General features: G+C 46.3%; 2 protein-coding genes across 5 annotated transcripts in view; both read right to left on the bottom strand.

The window, feature by feature from the left end:
• The window catches only part of LOC120900511 (protein unzipped), a 63,080-nt gene that overhangs the window by 24,345 nt on the left and 22,998 nt on the right, over nucleotides 1–15,737 (bottom strand). For 2 of the 4 annotated variants that reach the window (XM_040307600.1, XM_040307598.1), the window contains exon 2: nucleotides 3,350–3,950. The exons of the other annotated variants lie outside the window; for them this stretch is intronic. The gene's annotated coding sequence lies outside the window, so the exon portion shown is untranslated. The remainder of the gene's footprint in view (nucleotides 1–3,349; nucleotides 3,951–15,737) is intronic. 4 annotated transcript variants of the gene reach the window in all.
• Nucleotides 511–1,476, bottom strand: LOC120901220 (AH receptor-interacting protein-like). Its single transcript, XM_040308924.1, has one exon. It carries the CDS (start codon nucleotides 1,474–1,476, stop codon nucleotides 511–513), a length of 966 nt encoding a protein of 321 aa, XP_040164858.1.

The raw sequence follows: 15,737 nt of genomic DNA, 5'->3' as shown, positions 1-15,737 counted from the left end.
GGTCGTGACCGAGGGCCGTAAATCTTTTACCAGCGCCTGGTTTCCATGGTTCATAATTTCCACGGTTGACATTTCAAGTGGAGCTGTGTACGACCCTACCCCAAATCCAGAAATCCAGTCCCGGACAGACAGGCGTTGAATTTTTCACTGTGTTTTGACGTGAAAATGAGTACTTCCCGGTATGATTTTGGAATAAGGGGATTTTGAAACACTCCAGCAGTAAGGGTTAATTGTGTTTTGGACCGTTCTCTGATGTTTTCGTCATGTTGTGGCCATCTTAATGACATCCACTGCTGTGGACATAATAGTACTGAGTGCACTGATCATTTTATACATTCCTTTGTTTTAAACTGTCTATGTTTGGCTCTAAGCGAAGGGTGGAATACATTGCTCATAATCGTGATAATTGCCATTATTTATTTATATCCCTAACCCTCGGCAACTACTACCTTATGTTAAGTGTTGCATTGGTAGAATTGTTAAAAAGACACACAATCTAGAGGAATCATGTTAGAAAAACTTACAATACTTTAACCTATCCTCAACATCCTTAAGGCGTTGTTGGTCCTCCAGCTTGGCCAGCTCTTTACGCATGGCAGTGCCAAGGTTCGTGTCCAGCTCAGCTACCCGTTGGAAGTCGTTTCGGGCCTGCTCATAGTTGCAGACAGCGGTGTGTGCCTTTCCGCGTCGAAACAGGCCCTTAACGCACTGTGGATCGTATTTGAGTACCTCCGTACAATGCTCGATAACGGAGTAGTATTCCTGCTCTAGCAGTTTGCACTGTGAGAAGTTCAACAGCAACGGCACCTTCATCTGGGCCAGTTCGATCCATTCCGGTTCGTTGGGCTTCTCCTTGAGCATCAGCTCTTCGATGATTCCGATTGCGTAAGAGTAAGCATCCCGTGCCGCGTTCAGATTGTTTGTCCGATATGCGACATTCCCTTGCTCACGCAACCGACTAACAAGGGTTCGCTTTTCGTCATCACTCAGCTGCCACGCTTCCTTTCCGTACTCGTCTGGGTTTTCGATCGATAGGATCTCGATCGTGAACTCGAGATCCTGCGGGTGAATGAACAGCTCATCCAGATCCCGGTAGCCGGTGCCGTCGTTCTGAAAGGTAAGTCCACAACAATGCTTTCTCTTCCCTCCCTGCGGTTGCTTCTGTGCGTCTCGGATCGTTTTCGACACGAACGGGTACTGCTGGACAAGTGATTTGTCACAGCGAAATCGAGCCACCTCGTGTAGGCCCATCTGCTGCACGATCGATTCCCACACCTCGAGCTTAAACTGCTTCCCAAGCACCAGCTCCATCGGTTTCTGGTGCGTACGGCTTTCGTCGATCAATGTTTGCTCGGCGTCACACTTTCTCGTCTCATAGTGAAACGTTACCTTCGTACCGACCCGGAAAGGAATGAATTTGGTGCCCACATGCACAACGTTTTTCACAATTTGCGCATCGCGCAGGGTGTAGTCCATTCTTTCTTCGAGCCTGTACAGGGGAGGGACCATCATCATCATCATTACATTAGGGGATTGGCACAATCAAGCATTCTGTGGAGCTGCTCCAACCCAAACGGGTCGTTAGCTATTGGAGCATTCAAGAATGAAGTGATCCCTAAGCATCTCCTCCTTCTTGCTGCTTTATTAATGGTCCGTGTTAAGAGGAATTTCCCTGGCACATCAGCAGTTCAGCTGACGTCTAAGAGACGTGATTCTTGGGTAAAATGAATGACGAAGGAATTAGGACTGGAGAGGTAATTAGACGTTGCGAGAAATCGGATTAGTTTCCTGACTTCTCTGCTTGTAAGAGACGACGACGTTTGCAGAGGAAACACTAATAGATGCTGTGGTTTATCCGCCATCTGTTGGGGTGTAATAAATCGGAACCTAAATCTCAGCTATGACGGGGTGTCCCTTTACAACATATGACAACTAAAAACATATTTCCCCAAAAAACACATGCGCACTCTGTTGGTAATTCGTCGTTAACTTTTTTGCCCTTGTACCCCTTGGTGGAAGAACTTCACGTACATTCTTACAGTTTGGCTGTCAGTGTCTAAAACCTCTAGAACCTCACCATCCATCCATCACACCCTTAATTCTATTGACCTTGAACTCGTTTGCTTCCTGTACCGACAATCTCTCTCGAACAAGCAAAAGTTTCTAATCAAGTTACACCTCGCTCCGTAACCCCCGTTGGTGGTAGACGAGTCTCCCGAAAAGACGGATGCATACGATTTCCGCTTCCTCGGCTCAGCCGGCCAGCTCGGTTGTGTTTTGGGTGGTTTTACTGTCTTGTTTATTTTCGGGTTTCAAAATCCCGGAGTTTTTGGGGTAACACGTACCATCGCCGCCAACACTAAGTGGTTTATTCGGTTGGAATCGAATTTAAATTGGTTCTTCCCGCCCGTTCGGTGAAGGAAGTGAAGGAAAGCTTCCGGTCTCTATGTCTCCCGATGGCGGGCTCGTTTTTCGTTCGGTGTCGTTAATTGGAGAGGAATGGAAATGACGAACTGAGCGATGGATCTAGTAGAATCCGAGTCTGAAAGTCCTCTGAGTGTCTTGGTACCGACAGTGAGCGACGAGCATAAATCAATTTTGATGGAAAAGTTAGTCATGGCAGATGGCAGACCCTCTCACAACCGTTGCAAAGGAATAGAAAGCGACTGAACTGTGATTAACTGTTACGGATAAGGCGATTAAGGTAATGTGTGGTAGAAGGGGAGACAGAAAAACTAGACGAAAGAGACCAACCAACTAGAATAGTTACAACTTCTATCGTCTAGGATCTGCACCATCGGATGGTTTCGTGAGTCATCACCGTAAACGTTAGAGAAAAGAACTCCACAGAACTAGGGACAAAAAGCGGACGGTGTGCATGAGATCTGCCGTCCCGAAGGTGGCTTCCACTTAACGTAACGTTTTATCATTATTAAAAGAGCGTTTAACGAGCCAGCCAACGGTGAGCATAAGGTGTGGATACACTTTCACAAGTAGCGTTGCATGTTACGGAACGCTTTTCAAGTGGTTGAATGTCAATCGTGCAAAGACCCGAGAATAGAGAAGAAGCAACCGAATGGGATAATGCACAAATCTTCCGTCACAGCTGCGTCCGCCCTTATGAGAATAACACAAAAAAGGGATCATCAGCAGGATACACTTGAATGATTCAGTTCGGAGGATATAAACACCGCGTTTTGAAGCGATTTTTAAACGGATCCTCCTCGCGCGTCACCGCATTCTAAAGCAGTCTTGTAATTGGTTCTCGCACCAGCCACGTGTCGCCGGGGCGGAATAGTGATGGTGAATGAATCTAAAACTACGACGAGTAACATTTATGACTACTCACACACTTCAGTTTGATCGCGTTCCGCTCGTTGCGTTGGACCGACGCGTCATTAGACGCGTTTGCTCTGATGGGTGATGGAAGCGCGCGCCTTGGTACGGGCGTCGATGCGTAAAAACAGTCGGCAATGCGCAAGAAGATGCTGACACTACAATGCTGGCGTTTGTTTGCGGGACTTTGGCTCAAAAACTCGTAAGACACTTCACACGTGTTGTGCTTGTTTCGGGTGCTTGTAAGCTACGCGCTCGTTAACAGGGCACCTGTCTACTGGGACACCACTTCAAAAGCTGACAAACTTCACGATGGGTATCTTTTATCTTTCCTTCAGGAAACTCAAACCAAACACGCACAATATTCGCACAAACACTGTTTCTCTGCTTTAAAACCGTCGGAATGGCTGCTGAAGGCAAAATCCGCAAGCTATTAGCCGCACAATTTCATTTCCACTACCGCTCGTTTCGTTTCGAATTGAGGCTGAAACACGCACACGCGAATGCTGTACGCACGAATGAAACACACCACACGATCGCAGTAGCCCGAGCGCACTCTGTTGGATTACCGCACACTGTCGACGCAGCATTCACCTAACGCGTAAGCTGGAGCTCTGAAACGAGACGGAACAAAGTGGAAGAGTGAGCTAGCACGATCAATCATTAGACGGCTGAGAAGCGTATGAGTAGTAATTACCACTCCCTTCCTTTCTCCCTTTTCCACAGACCCACTGTGGCCTACACCCCATGGGACTCACAGACACACAGCTTAGGCAAGTAGCTACAGGTGGTTCCTTCACTGTGCCAGCGAATGGTTCTGCGAACGATTCCAGCACGCCAAGAACTTCTCCGCTGAGTTCTCGCGCGCGGCGAACAGCGGCGGAAAAGAACCAATGGTTCTGGTTGAACGGGTTTTCCGGCGGTAAAAGGCTAGATGAAGCAATTTCCTTTCGAGGTTCGAATTGATTGGTTCGGTAACTGGGCACCTACAGGAAGTTGAAGATTCTGATGTATTCCCTCCCGGGTGATTCGTTCCCGTGGTCGTGGAGAAGAAGGCAGTAACATCACCACCCGCTGGCAGTGCGGTGTTGAAAATGTGAATTATAGGGCAATAAATCAGTCATTGCTCTGGTGCCGTGGAGCTTAGCGAAGAGCGCAACAGCAGCAGCAGCAGCAGCAACAGCGAGATTTGTGCGTAATTCGAGGCACCCTGTACGTAAGCCTCTAGGCTTGTTTAGTGGAGTTGATGGTTCAGTATGCAAATTGATCTCTATTGAAGCACTTTGCAAACTATTTGCTAATACAATTCTGCATCTGTTTCGACGATTCTAGCTAGCACAGACGTATTATAACAGTTGCATTGCAGTTAGTGCTTTGTTTGTTTATTGTAATTAGAGTTGTCGATGGCGTATGCTACAACCGGATGACCTCGCGTCCCTCGCAGTGAATAAACCATGGGAATGAATTTTTCAATGCTTATCGGGGAATGAATATCAAACAGAATGCCAATCCGAATACCAATCCGAAAGCCCAGCAGGAACACAGATGTTCAGAGGTAAACATCCATCGGTGACCCTGCATGGCATCGCCAGCCCCAGTACAAACCGATGATGCCAAGCGTCAAACCATTCATTTGGTGCGCCATTGCCACCAACGCCACGGTACGGTCACGATGCTAATGAGCCATCGATCCAAATTGGTGTGGTTGCATTTTAATACTAACCCGGGGTAGTGGCACGGTAGCAAATCAAATGAAATGCATTCTGGGCGGTGAGGTCATGCATGCCTGCATACATGTCATGTCTGAGGGGTTAAAGAGAACGAGAGAAAGAGAACATCCAATGTATGCATGCATGCATGCAATCATTGGGCAGGATTTGCTCCAGAAGTTGGCACCGCACAGAAAGGAAGATGAGGTTGGGTGACCTCGGTCTGACGCCTAGACGTCGTATGGCCACCCCGGTAGCCGGAAGTGAATGCTCTGCCTAGTGACACGCAAGGCTCGATGATACGAGCCTGCAGCGTATGTTCAGGGTTTCTTTCAATGCTGCATAACCCGGGTGCAAGGTTCGGTCATTTGAATTAATTGAAATGCCGCACCAATGTTGTCCCAGATCGTTTTGCGGCCCAAGAGCACCGATGCCAGTGTGAGTGCATAAGAAATAGTCACAAACCTAGAGATGCAAAAAAAAACAACACAAACCCAAAGGGGCAATATGCATGAGCAGATAAACGAGTACGACTTGTGCGTTTTGCGCTGGATTATGACATCATCGCAATCGTTCCGGGGTAGCTCGGCGGAGCGGTGGTAACGGCAGGCAAAACTGAAACCTAGTTGCAATCCGACAGGGGCCTTAATTTGGTCGAGGTCGTTTGGCTCTAGTCTCATTTCTCATATCTTATCCTCCACGCTTCGCCGCCTGATCTGATGCTCTAAATTGCAACTACTTTTTCTTCACATACCGTCTGTAGTGCAGATTGTGGCCGCTTCGTAATCGTTCTCGCGCAAGCTCTGGAACAATTTGTACCAAGCGTACAGCGGACATTAGTTAAAGCATTTGTGTGAAGAAGGAACACCACCCGTCCTCATTCCGGAGCAATTGCTCCGAGTGATCCGTTTATCGATAGATGATGTGATAAAATTACGCTTTAACTTATCCCTTGCACACCCGCCAGCAGCCGTTGGACGCGGTGGCGTTGGTAGTCGAGGTTAAGTGGAATTATTTCCATTACACCGAGGCCACTCGGTGCTACTCCCGTTAATAACGTGGCCACCACACACTTCCTTCACAGTGCATTCTCACTGTGTCATTGAGCATACGAAGCGAGTTGAGGTTGCGCTATTTGCGAAGCATTCTTTGAATTTCCTGAGCGAAGGAGGGCTTCGCTGCTTTCCTGGTTGAGTGTGATAAGTAGCGATTTGCAGTTGCGATGCAATTACTGAAGTCAAATGATGGCGTAGCATGCGGTTTACCTCACCGCACCACTGACAGCCGATCGCGGGAAGGGCGGTGACGGCCACTGAACTAATAAATTCTTGCATTAATTAGATCTGCAGGAGACGGAGCTCGAGAGTTGCAGTGTGAGCCAGCGACCAACGCCAACGAAGCTGAATGATAAGTTCAAACTGCTTTATCGCGGAAAGGTAGACACTGCACACTGCGGCAATGCTGCTGTTCTATTAATTTACGACCCGCGTACGAGTTCTTGATGACATTTAGCAAGGAATGGCATCACAGGGGGCTCTCGACGAAGGTGGACGGTCATCATCATTTAAAGTGCATCTTAAAATATCTGATTAATGCATTCTGGGTGGAGAAAATGAAGTTAGTCGACGTAAGACCATTCACAGGAGCAGACAAAAATAAGGCCACTCGGCTCGCCGGCCCAGTGATATTCATCCCATTATTAGCCTAACCTCAATTTCACCATCAACCGCTTCGACAGCGCTGCAGTGAGTAGTTGCAATTGCATCATGATGATGCATTACAATAGCACTACCAGGGAACAGGGCAACACTCGGTGTTGGTCGTTGCTGTTAGCGAGCATTACCCGGCAGAAAATGCATGACATGACACCACTCTCTGTGCATGGTGTGCACAGTGTGCGTCGTGCAGGGCTGGTTTATTTATGTACACACAAGCCTTGCTGGCGCCAGCCCGAGCTGGGAAAGGTTGGGCCAGCCGGGGCGACAACAACTACTACTGCTACTACGTCCTGTCGAACGTTGCTGCTGGAGCAGCAGCTGTACGTACAAGGTCATTTGGTTCTGGCAAGGGGGAAATAATGGGTCACTGACGTCAGCGGTAACCAGGCATTGGGATAGTGCTTTTAGTAGACATACAGGACGAGATGTCCCAGGCAGATGACGACGAAGAGCAAACTCTTCTGGTTCTGATGGTTCTGATAAAAATAGCCGCTTATTAAAAAAAAACCAACACGACCCAATAGATACCATTAACGCCAGGAAAGGCTTCACAGGAAATAGGATTGAGGAGTATAATATCAGTAAAAGTGTGTCTCTCTCCTGTCATAAATCCATTTGTAGGCGTTTGTGGGCTTTCCTGCAAAACAAAAACGAAGGTAATATCCATTCGGAAATGGAAGGATAACAAATTGTTGAATACTGAAAAGGAATGGGAAATATTGAAGGATCATTCCATCTACCGGTTTGTGGAAACGGGGTACGAAAACAGGAAAAGGTTAACAGAACACAAAAACAACGATGCTTTAATTTATGCCTTCCACCCACGCGATGGATGTTTGGTTTTCGTAAAGCCGTTATGCTTTTGCTGCTTGCTTGTACAATATACCTTCTTCTTCATCATCTAGCCGTAATTGTATCCGTTCTTGCCTTCTCTCTCAATGGTATTAATTTATGTATTCATACACTTTTCTTACACTTTGCTTCCAAAAAAACCCCCCAAACGTACATTTGTGGTGAAAGTCTGCTGCAATGGCTATGCAAAAGGGTGATACAATAAAACGGAGCTGTCACTTGTTGGAGAGGTAATGTAATGATTTATATCGCTCTGCGACTTACGGGCGTGAACAAAGTGAGGGTTTCAAATTCAATAAGAGCCCACCAAAAGTGAAAAAAGAAGAGCTGAGTTTGGGAAAGGGATTACTTTTTATTATGCTGGTTGAACACAAATTACCTCTAAAAATAAATCCTGTCAAAGTGTGACGCGATGGAGAGCGTCGTATCCATTAATCAGTTTCAACTCCAACGCTTTGTCCATTAAAAGTGGAGGAAATATAGAGAAAATACAGTTACTGATTATTTAACCAAAAGGGTAAGGCATACATGAAAAGCACAATCTCACATAGTTTGCTTTCCTTATCAAAAAAGCAAACACACCATTAAAATTGACATTTGATTGGTTCTATTGGTCGTGCCGCTGCTTGCGTTCAATCGTCTTGTACTACAAATCAAAGCAAACTGTCGATACGCGTCTGACATAATGCAGTCCAGTTCCTACAGGCCCCCCTGGACGTTCGAAAGGTTGACTCGAATCCAAATAGTGAAGGCTCGTGAGAAACGTTGATCAAGATATGATAATTCCCATCGCCTTATCCAACGCCAGCTTGTTGAAACGCTTCGTATCGCGAGGATGACCGCCATGACACACACACCGTGACCACGAGGTTGTTGATCGTCTGATTTATCAACTTATATTGACCGTGATAATATTTACCCACTTGGAATGGTTTTTTCTCGTTTGTTTGTTTGTGTAAACACACACACACGCACTCTGTGAGAACGTTCTATGCGACGTTCTACTACGGTGAAAGGACTGATCAGATGCTGGGACCGGCAACAAACTCTTGTTGATGACGGTGCAAAGATAACGAGCGGTGAATGTAACTGAACACTCACGCCGGACCGTTTGCTGATGAGGTGTGAGAAATTAATATTCAAAAGCATTGCAGCTCTAGGAACTCCCATTCCCAGGAGACTTTGTTCCACCCGTTTGGACGTCTGTGGTCAGTTAGTCCTCACCGACCGGGAGATCATCTGGAGTTCCAAGAGTTCAACCACAGTTTTTCAAAGAGTGGCATTTGTAACGGTCGTGTCACTCCGCCCGTTTAGCTGCATGATGATAAAGTTTTTAACCGAAAATCCTCTTCAAATTCCACCCCCAAAACGCTGTCGCAAAATGTTTGTCTTCTCTTGCGGAGAAGGAGAACCGTACGGTGGATGAACTTTACAAGCTCACACGAACCCTTTTTTCGGCCCCGGTGTGTGCCTCACCGTTCCCAATTCCAACAGTAAACATACTCTACCATTCCTGAGCTCAGGAACGCACAGCATGAATCCGGTTTATTTTTGGCAAACCGGTAAGGGCACTTCAAACTCCATGGAGATGCTACACCCACAGGAATCGTGCTCTTTTTGGAGTGGGGCTGCGTAAGTGTTAAAATGGTTATAAAAATGTTTCAACCTTTTGGGGCCGGTGAAGAAGAGTTCGTAGTAGGACTAATAAACCGCACCGCATCGGTATTCCAACGACACCTTTGCGTTGAGGGTTTGTGGTGAGGTTCGGGAAAGGCGCTAAGAGAGCATGCAAATAATAAATGAAAATTAGATAAGGGATCAACGTGTAAACAGACAAACCCAGGAATCATGGAAGAGCAAACACAGCCGGGAAGAAATGTTTTAATTCTGTACGCACGGGTAGGATAATTCCATGCTTTTTGCGTGGTACAAACAAGCACGATTACATTTTTTGCCGTCTTTACGGGACATTCCGGGAGAAATTCGACGCTTCGTCGCTTCGTACAGGGATTGTTCCTGGAATGTTGGTTTACATTTTTATAACACTCAAGGACATTTTTAAGCGTCATCTTTTTTTGTTGTTGCTTTTTTCACATTGCGAGGAATTTACGCCCGAGTTTGTGCAACGTCAATGAGGGCAATAAAGCTCAATTCCTCCACTCGGTAAGACGTCAGCAAACCTGACGAAAAGGAAGTGAAGCATTTCTGATCTGATTCTTTTTATAGCGCTGAGCGACCCCAACCCAAATTTGTAGGTTTGTGTGTGCTGCAGCAAACGGGAACGTTTGCAGCACGCACTCACTTTCACTATCTCCAAAATCCGGCTAATCTTCCATTGGGCACGTTTAACGGTTTGCCTTTTCGGCCTGACAAGTGTGGGTGAAAAAGACACTGGATTTAGAGGCTAGCGGATTCAAGCAACCACACACACTAAACAGCCTGTGTGCTGGGGTGATTTAATATTCAAATTCTTCTCGCAAAGCCGTGACATCGCTTCTCTGGCAATCCGATGGGGATATGGAAGCATCACTAGTTCTGACGATGCGCATGACAACTTCCAGCAACAGATGGAACTCTATCGTTTCTGTCCTGTTTGCTTACGGTCAAATTGACTGCGTCAATAAACAATCAGCTCGAATTCACCACAAACGAAGTCCCGCGCATTCGGCATCGTCAACGTATATTGCACGTGGGCGCATTCGGCTGGTTTCTCCGTTCGAAATTGACGCCTTACACACCACACGCTCACTTCCTTAAATGGTGCTGGTTTCATCAGCATAAACGTGTTCTAGCGGACGGCTGTGTGTGGGTTGACCAGCGGGACGGCAGCAAGAACAGGCACAACTTGCGAGCCTCTTCAAAGAGAAAGGAGAAAGGGACAACACGCACCAGAAAACAGCAAAACTACTGCCAGTGGGTCACGACCTTTTCGACCGGAAGCAGGCAAAGGGAAATGGTCACTCGGAAGAACTAGCCACCCTGGGTGAACCCAGTTTTTGGGCCTTTCCCTCGTCCGCCACAATTCCTAACCGTTTCTATTGGATTGGTTTAAGGGTTGATAGGCATAGAATGGTACGGAAAAACACAACACGGATGAGCATAAATTGCTCATAATTTGCTCGCCGGGGATAATTTGATGATTTACAAAAGGGGAATTTCCTGGGACCAATTCTAAGTGCAGCTTTTCGAGACGAGGGAGCTAACCCGGTACACCAAAAAGAAGAAAGGTTGTTTGTGCCTAAATTATACTTATAATTTTATCGTATTTGTGATCCCAAGCTTTGCTATGAATAATTTAGCTTAAACGAACAGGGATGGTGTTGATAATGAAGATATCGTTTTGAAGATCTTAATTTAAATGGAATTAAGGTGGCTGTTCCAGAAGCGTAGGAAATGGATTACACTAAAGAAGTGATACTGATTGACTGCGATAGTTTACTAGCGCTTTACAGCCTTTGATGTAGGAGTTCTCTTTAAATTCAATTATGTATTTACTAACCCTACAAGTGTCTTCTGTAAACCTTTTCCAACCTTTAATCACCAAACCGGGAAATTCAATCCATGCCCGTGACGAGGTAATTAAGGCCATGCTCAGATAAATAACCTTTCTCTCGCTCAACCTCTTCGCTGGCAGCAACACCTTGCCCCCCACACTGTGCGACTATGTTGTCCCTAATGAAGTAGTTAAATACTTTGTCGACGAACGAAGTTTGCAGCGAACAACATAAAAATGCTAGTCGCACCTTCGCTCATTAAGCTATCGGAAAGTGATATTCCATGTTTACCGAATCGCATTAAAACTCATTTCATATGCCATGGGTAGCAACGCAAGCAAAGCGTGTTATGTATGTGTGCTCGCGCGCGCGCTCGAGTGTTGCTTGCATGCATAAATTAACACTTGATGCGGCCTGTTGTGGACGCGGCTCAATTTTGACGGATGAATAACATGACCGCAGAAGAACGTACGTTGGACGACCATTTCCGTTGCGCAAAAGTGCAGACAACAATCTAGACACGTTGGTCCAAGAGACAGGTGTCTCCTTAGGGGAGATGATCTAATCGAAGAAATAATTCAACCACAACCGGTAGAACAGGCGGGATGATGACCGTTGGGACTCTGTATTCGGACAGCGTGAGTGTGTGTGGGAAAAAACCAGACTCGATCGTTTTGTCAACAGACAGGCGGGGTCTTGGGTTCTGCTCGAAGGAAATGATAATCTAAATTAAAACCGTTAGGAAAAGTGTCGTGGTTATTAGTCAACGGGCTTTATGTTTTATGCTTCCCTTTCTATTAGTTTTTTTTAATGTAATTTTGTCTGCACTCTCCATAGAAGAGCGCAAGAAAGCGAGGAATGGGGAAGGAGAAGAATGTTAAAGCACAAACAGGAAGAGAGCTCCGTAGGACCAGAGCCGGTCCCCAATCGACAGTACTATACAACAACGACATAACAACAATGTCGGAACAGTTTCCGGCCAGACAAAAAAAGTTTATTATATTGTTTCCAGAGAGTCTATACTACAGGTTTTTAAGGCATCATGAGATGGTATGTTGCAATGCTGTGGTACCGTCGCTCTGGAGGTATGCTGAAGAAATGCAAGTTCCGCTCGGTTATTCCATTATAGCACCGGTCATTGTACAAGCGACTCTGAATACTGCCAGCGGAAAAAAGCATCACAAATCACTTAAGTGTCCGCAGCGCCGACGTCAACCATTCGGTGCCGACGCACTAACGAGTTGTGCTCCAGATTTTTGTCCGCTGACGCTATTTCCTCTTTCCCCCAAAAGCTCACTACTAATGGTCGCTGGCTAATACTGGCTTCGAGGCCTGTCTGACTGCCCGTATTCATCCGGCTAACGGAGCCCCAAAACTGTACTCCTCAACGTAAAGCCAGCGTTAGGCTGAAAGTTTGCGCGCATCAGACACACTGTTGGACCCGAAAAGTCTGACAGTGGACAGACAATTACGCGGGAATCTAAGCATTTGACAGAACGACACACACATACACACACTATTGGGATATTGGGAAGGAGAAAGGTTAAATTCTGGGCGGGACCCTGATCAGATTAGCGAAGGATGGTGGTGGAACCGGTTTCCTGTGTAAGGGGCGCGCAGAGGAGAAAGAGAGTTCCCGAATTGACAGTGATTGATTTGATGGATGAGAATGGATTTACATTAAACCGGTGGAACTTGTGGGCGAAAAGGTTCAGCTAAAATCGTTAGATGCAACGAATCAACGAACCGCTTATACATCGGGGGAGTTGTCTCCTACCCTGTCTGCATTCAATATCAAGCATTTTTGGCACCACCTGGAACGTGTTCAAATGTTATCAGATACCGAGTAAACAAACCTTTCCACTTCGTTGAATATCTAATAAGAAGCAAATTGATAAAACCGCCAGAAAGTGCCAGACATTACAGATTGATGGCAAAAATATGTGTGTGTTGCGTGCTGTTTCGCTTGACAGGTTGGACAAGCTCTTAACCGTTGGACAAACGAACCGCTTATCAGAAATACACCTTTCGGGAGTAGCTTTCATCGTTCTATCACAACTAATGCGAATTGCGGGGTTTGCTGTACTTTGATACATTATTTTTCGTTAGTGGGACTATTTCATGGCCCCAAAAAACGATTCCAACCCCCCCGTCGGACGCGTGACAAAACCGGTGACAGCTTGATGAATGTTCCGGTCGGTTTTGACCGCTGACCTCTAAAGTGCAAAGGGCTCTGTATTCCGGTGCTTTGGTGAAGGTTAGCGCGACCGTAGCAATTGGTGTTAATTGAATTGTAATTTATTTCCATTTCTTTCCCATTTTCGGCACCCGCAAGCACCTTAAGGCCCGAATTTCGTGACGGTAGGGTGGGAAACAAAAGCGTAACTGCGTTTGTTGGGGTTTCTGAGGGACAGTCGGAAGAAGTTAAGTGTTACATTGCGTGTGTGTGCGCTTTGCTCTTGTGTTTCCGGCAAATGTTGACCGATGTTTGTTGAATGATTTGAAAGTAAGACAAATTGTTCTTTAACTAAGAATCTATTACTGATGTTTGGTGGTGATGGAATAGGTGTTTGGTTCGTATTTTGCACTTAACTTGAAGGTAATGGTGTCAACAGTTAACTTTGTTGTTTAGCAATCGATTGATATTCTTCATTTTAACTAACATAATCTGCTCAACAAGTTGTTACTACCGGCTTTGCCCAAGATTCCAAGAATCCACGCCCCAAAATGGCCCTAATCTTCTAATCCAATACCCACAGCTGTTGAAGAAGAGGAACAAGGAACGAATCGAGTGTGACCAATCTCGATTAAACTGGTCGCTTGCACATGTAAATGAACAACCGTCACCAATTCCTGCGCCCGACAACAACCTGCAGAACCTACTCCAGGTTCCGACGAGTTGATCTGCTGACAAGTTACGAGCCGGAGCGCGATTACGTACGCATCCGAGAGGTAGGTTGAGGACACCAGCTACAATTTAGAACCGGTCACGGGTACACAATACACACACCCAGACACATTCATGCGATATGACCGGTGCGCCTGACAATAAAATGCGCCAACCGGCCGCTCGAGCGGCAAGAGTGCAGGCAAGGGGAAGGTCTATCAAGAGCGTATTTGCGCACACACTTCATACGCGCACATAAACAATTGACTTCAATTTAGGTTTGAATTTATTTGTCATCAAAGTCGAAAGTGTTAAGCCCCCGATGTGAGTGTGCTCGACGTCCCGAAGCCGAACGCATTGGGCTGGGTGTATGGTGGAATGCAAACTGCAACACAACACGGCTCTGTTGTATGTCCAGGGTAAACCACAATCCTGTCCACAACAGATCCTGATGGACGACTCGACTCGAACGGGGAGAGAGGATAGGCAGTGTAAGAACGAACCGTTGCTACAACGAAACACATTACGCAAACGTCTTCTTTGGTCAGCAATTTAAACTGAGACATAAACGGAGGATGTCTTGCGTTCTTGGGGGTGAGAGTTTCGACACACAGCACAGCAAGAAAAGAGGACACCAGGCAAGCGCAGGCGAGCGTCTCGACTGACGGACCGTCGCAGCTACAATGGATTTGGATTTGGTGCCGAGGGGTTGTGGTATTAAATGTATGATTTATGTTGCACACAACAGCGGGAACAGTATCTAGGGGGTGTGTTTCTGAGGAAGCAAACGACCACAGACCACAGACAGCTGGTCCGTACGCAAGGGCTTGCATAATACAGCACACGGTACATGTTGGCACCCACACATTCCCCCTCGGGGGTTGGTTTCGCTCTCCGTCTTTATCGTTCGTTCCGGTTGAACTATTGATTTAATTGTTGAATCATAAAACTTTAACTCGATTTCGAATGGGAAAGCGCCCGTGTATCGCAAGCCACCATCGTTCACTGTTTGCTGACTCGACTGGTGCATATTTTTATCAGTTTATAATCCCTCCCCATCTCCACAGATGCAGACCATAGTGTATCCAGTTCGTGTGACTGTGAAATAAGGCAACAAAGTTTACCATGGAACATTACCATTTGATCGATCAATCGGGCACTAGTTATGGTTTCCTAAAAAAACGGAGTTGAAAGATCTCTTCCAGATAGAGTAGCATTGGCTTTAAAAAATGTCCACCAGAGTATCAGCAACACTCATCAGCAGCCGTCAACATCTCAATGAGATTCCGAAATCCCCGACAAAGATGGGAAGATTGTAGGCTTTTGCACTGTTATGGACATCTTACAGCGTCACCAAGATCGGGAGATACCCAGGAACACAAGCCAAAATCCGTTCGAGTCTTTCTAGAGCAAAGAGTCGCAGGTCGTGCCAGAATCCCATTCCCAATGGTCAATTGCTCACACATTTTTGGTATGAATTTGTTTGTCCGATTTTATCAAATCAAGCTGCACTGCAGTCTCAGCCCATTCGGAGCGGAATTGTGCCACCATATTCATTTGACGGGCTATTCTGACGACCGTTTGACCAAACGGCCCTCGCAAAGATCCTAATGGCGCAGACAAATTGAGCAAAGCAATGATTTTTATCATTCGCTCGTGTTGACCATCGACGGGGCTGGGACTTCCCTTTTACAGAGTCACACTGTTCACGCCACTAGACATTTACGACTGTGTTACATTT

The sequence above is a fragment of the Anopheles arabiensis genome, chromosome 3, assembly GCF_016920715.1.
Source record: "Anopheles arabiensis isolate DONGOLA chromosome 3, AaraD3, whole genome shotgun sequence".
Lineage (NCBI taxonomy): Eukaryota > Metazoa > Arthropoda > Insecta > Diptera > Culicidae > Anopheles > Anopheles arabiensis.
The sequence above is the reverse complement of the archived record's forward strand: the minus strand, read 5'-3'. Positions and strand labels throughout refer to the sequence as shown.

Bases quoted from the DNA above. Each gene is read 5' to 3' on its own strand.
- LOC120901220 (XM_040308924.1), bottom strand. From the start codon at position 1,476: ATGGACTACACCCTGCGCGATGCGCAAATTGTGAAAAACGTTGTGCAT.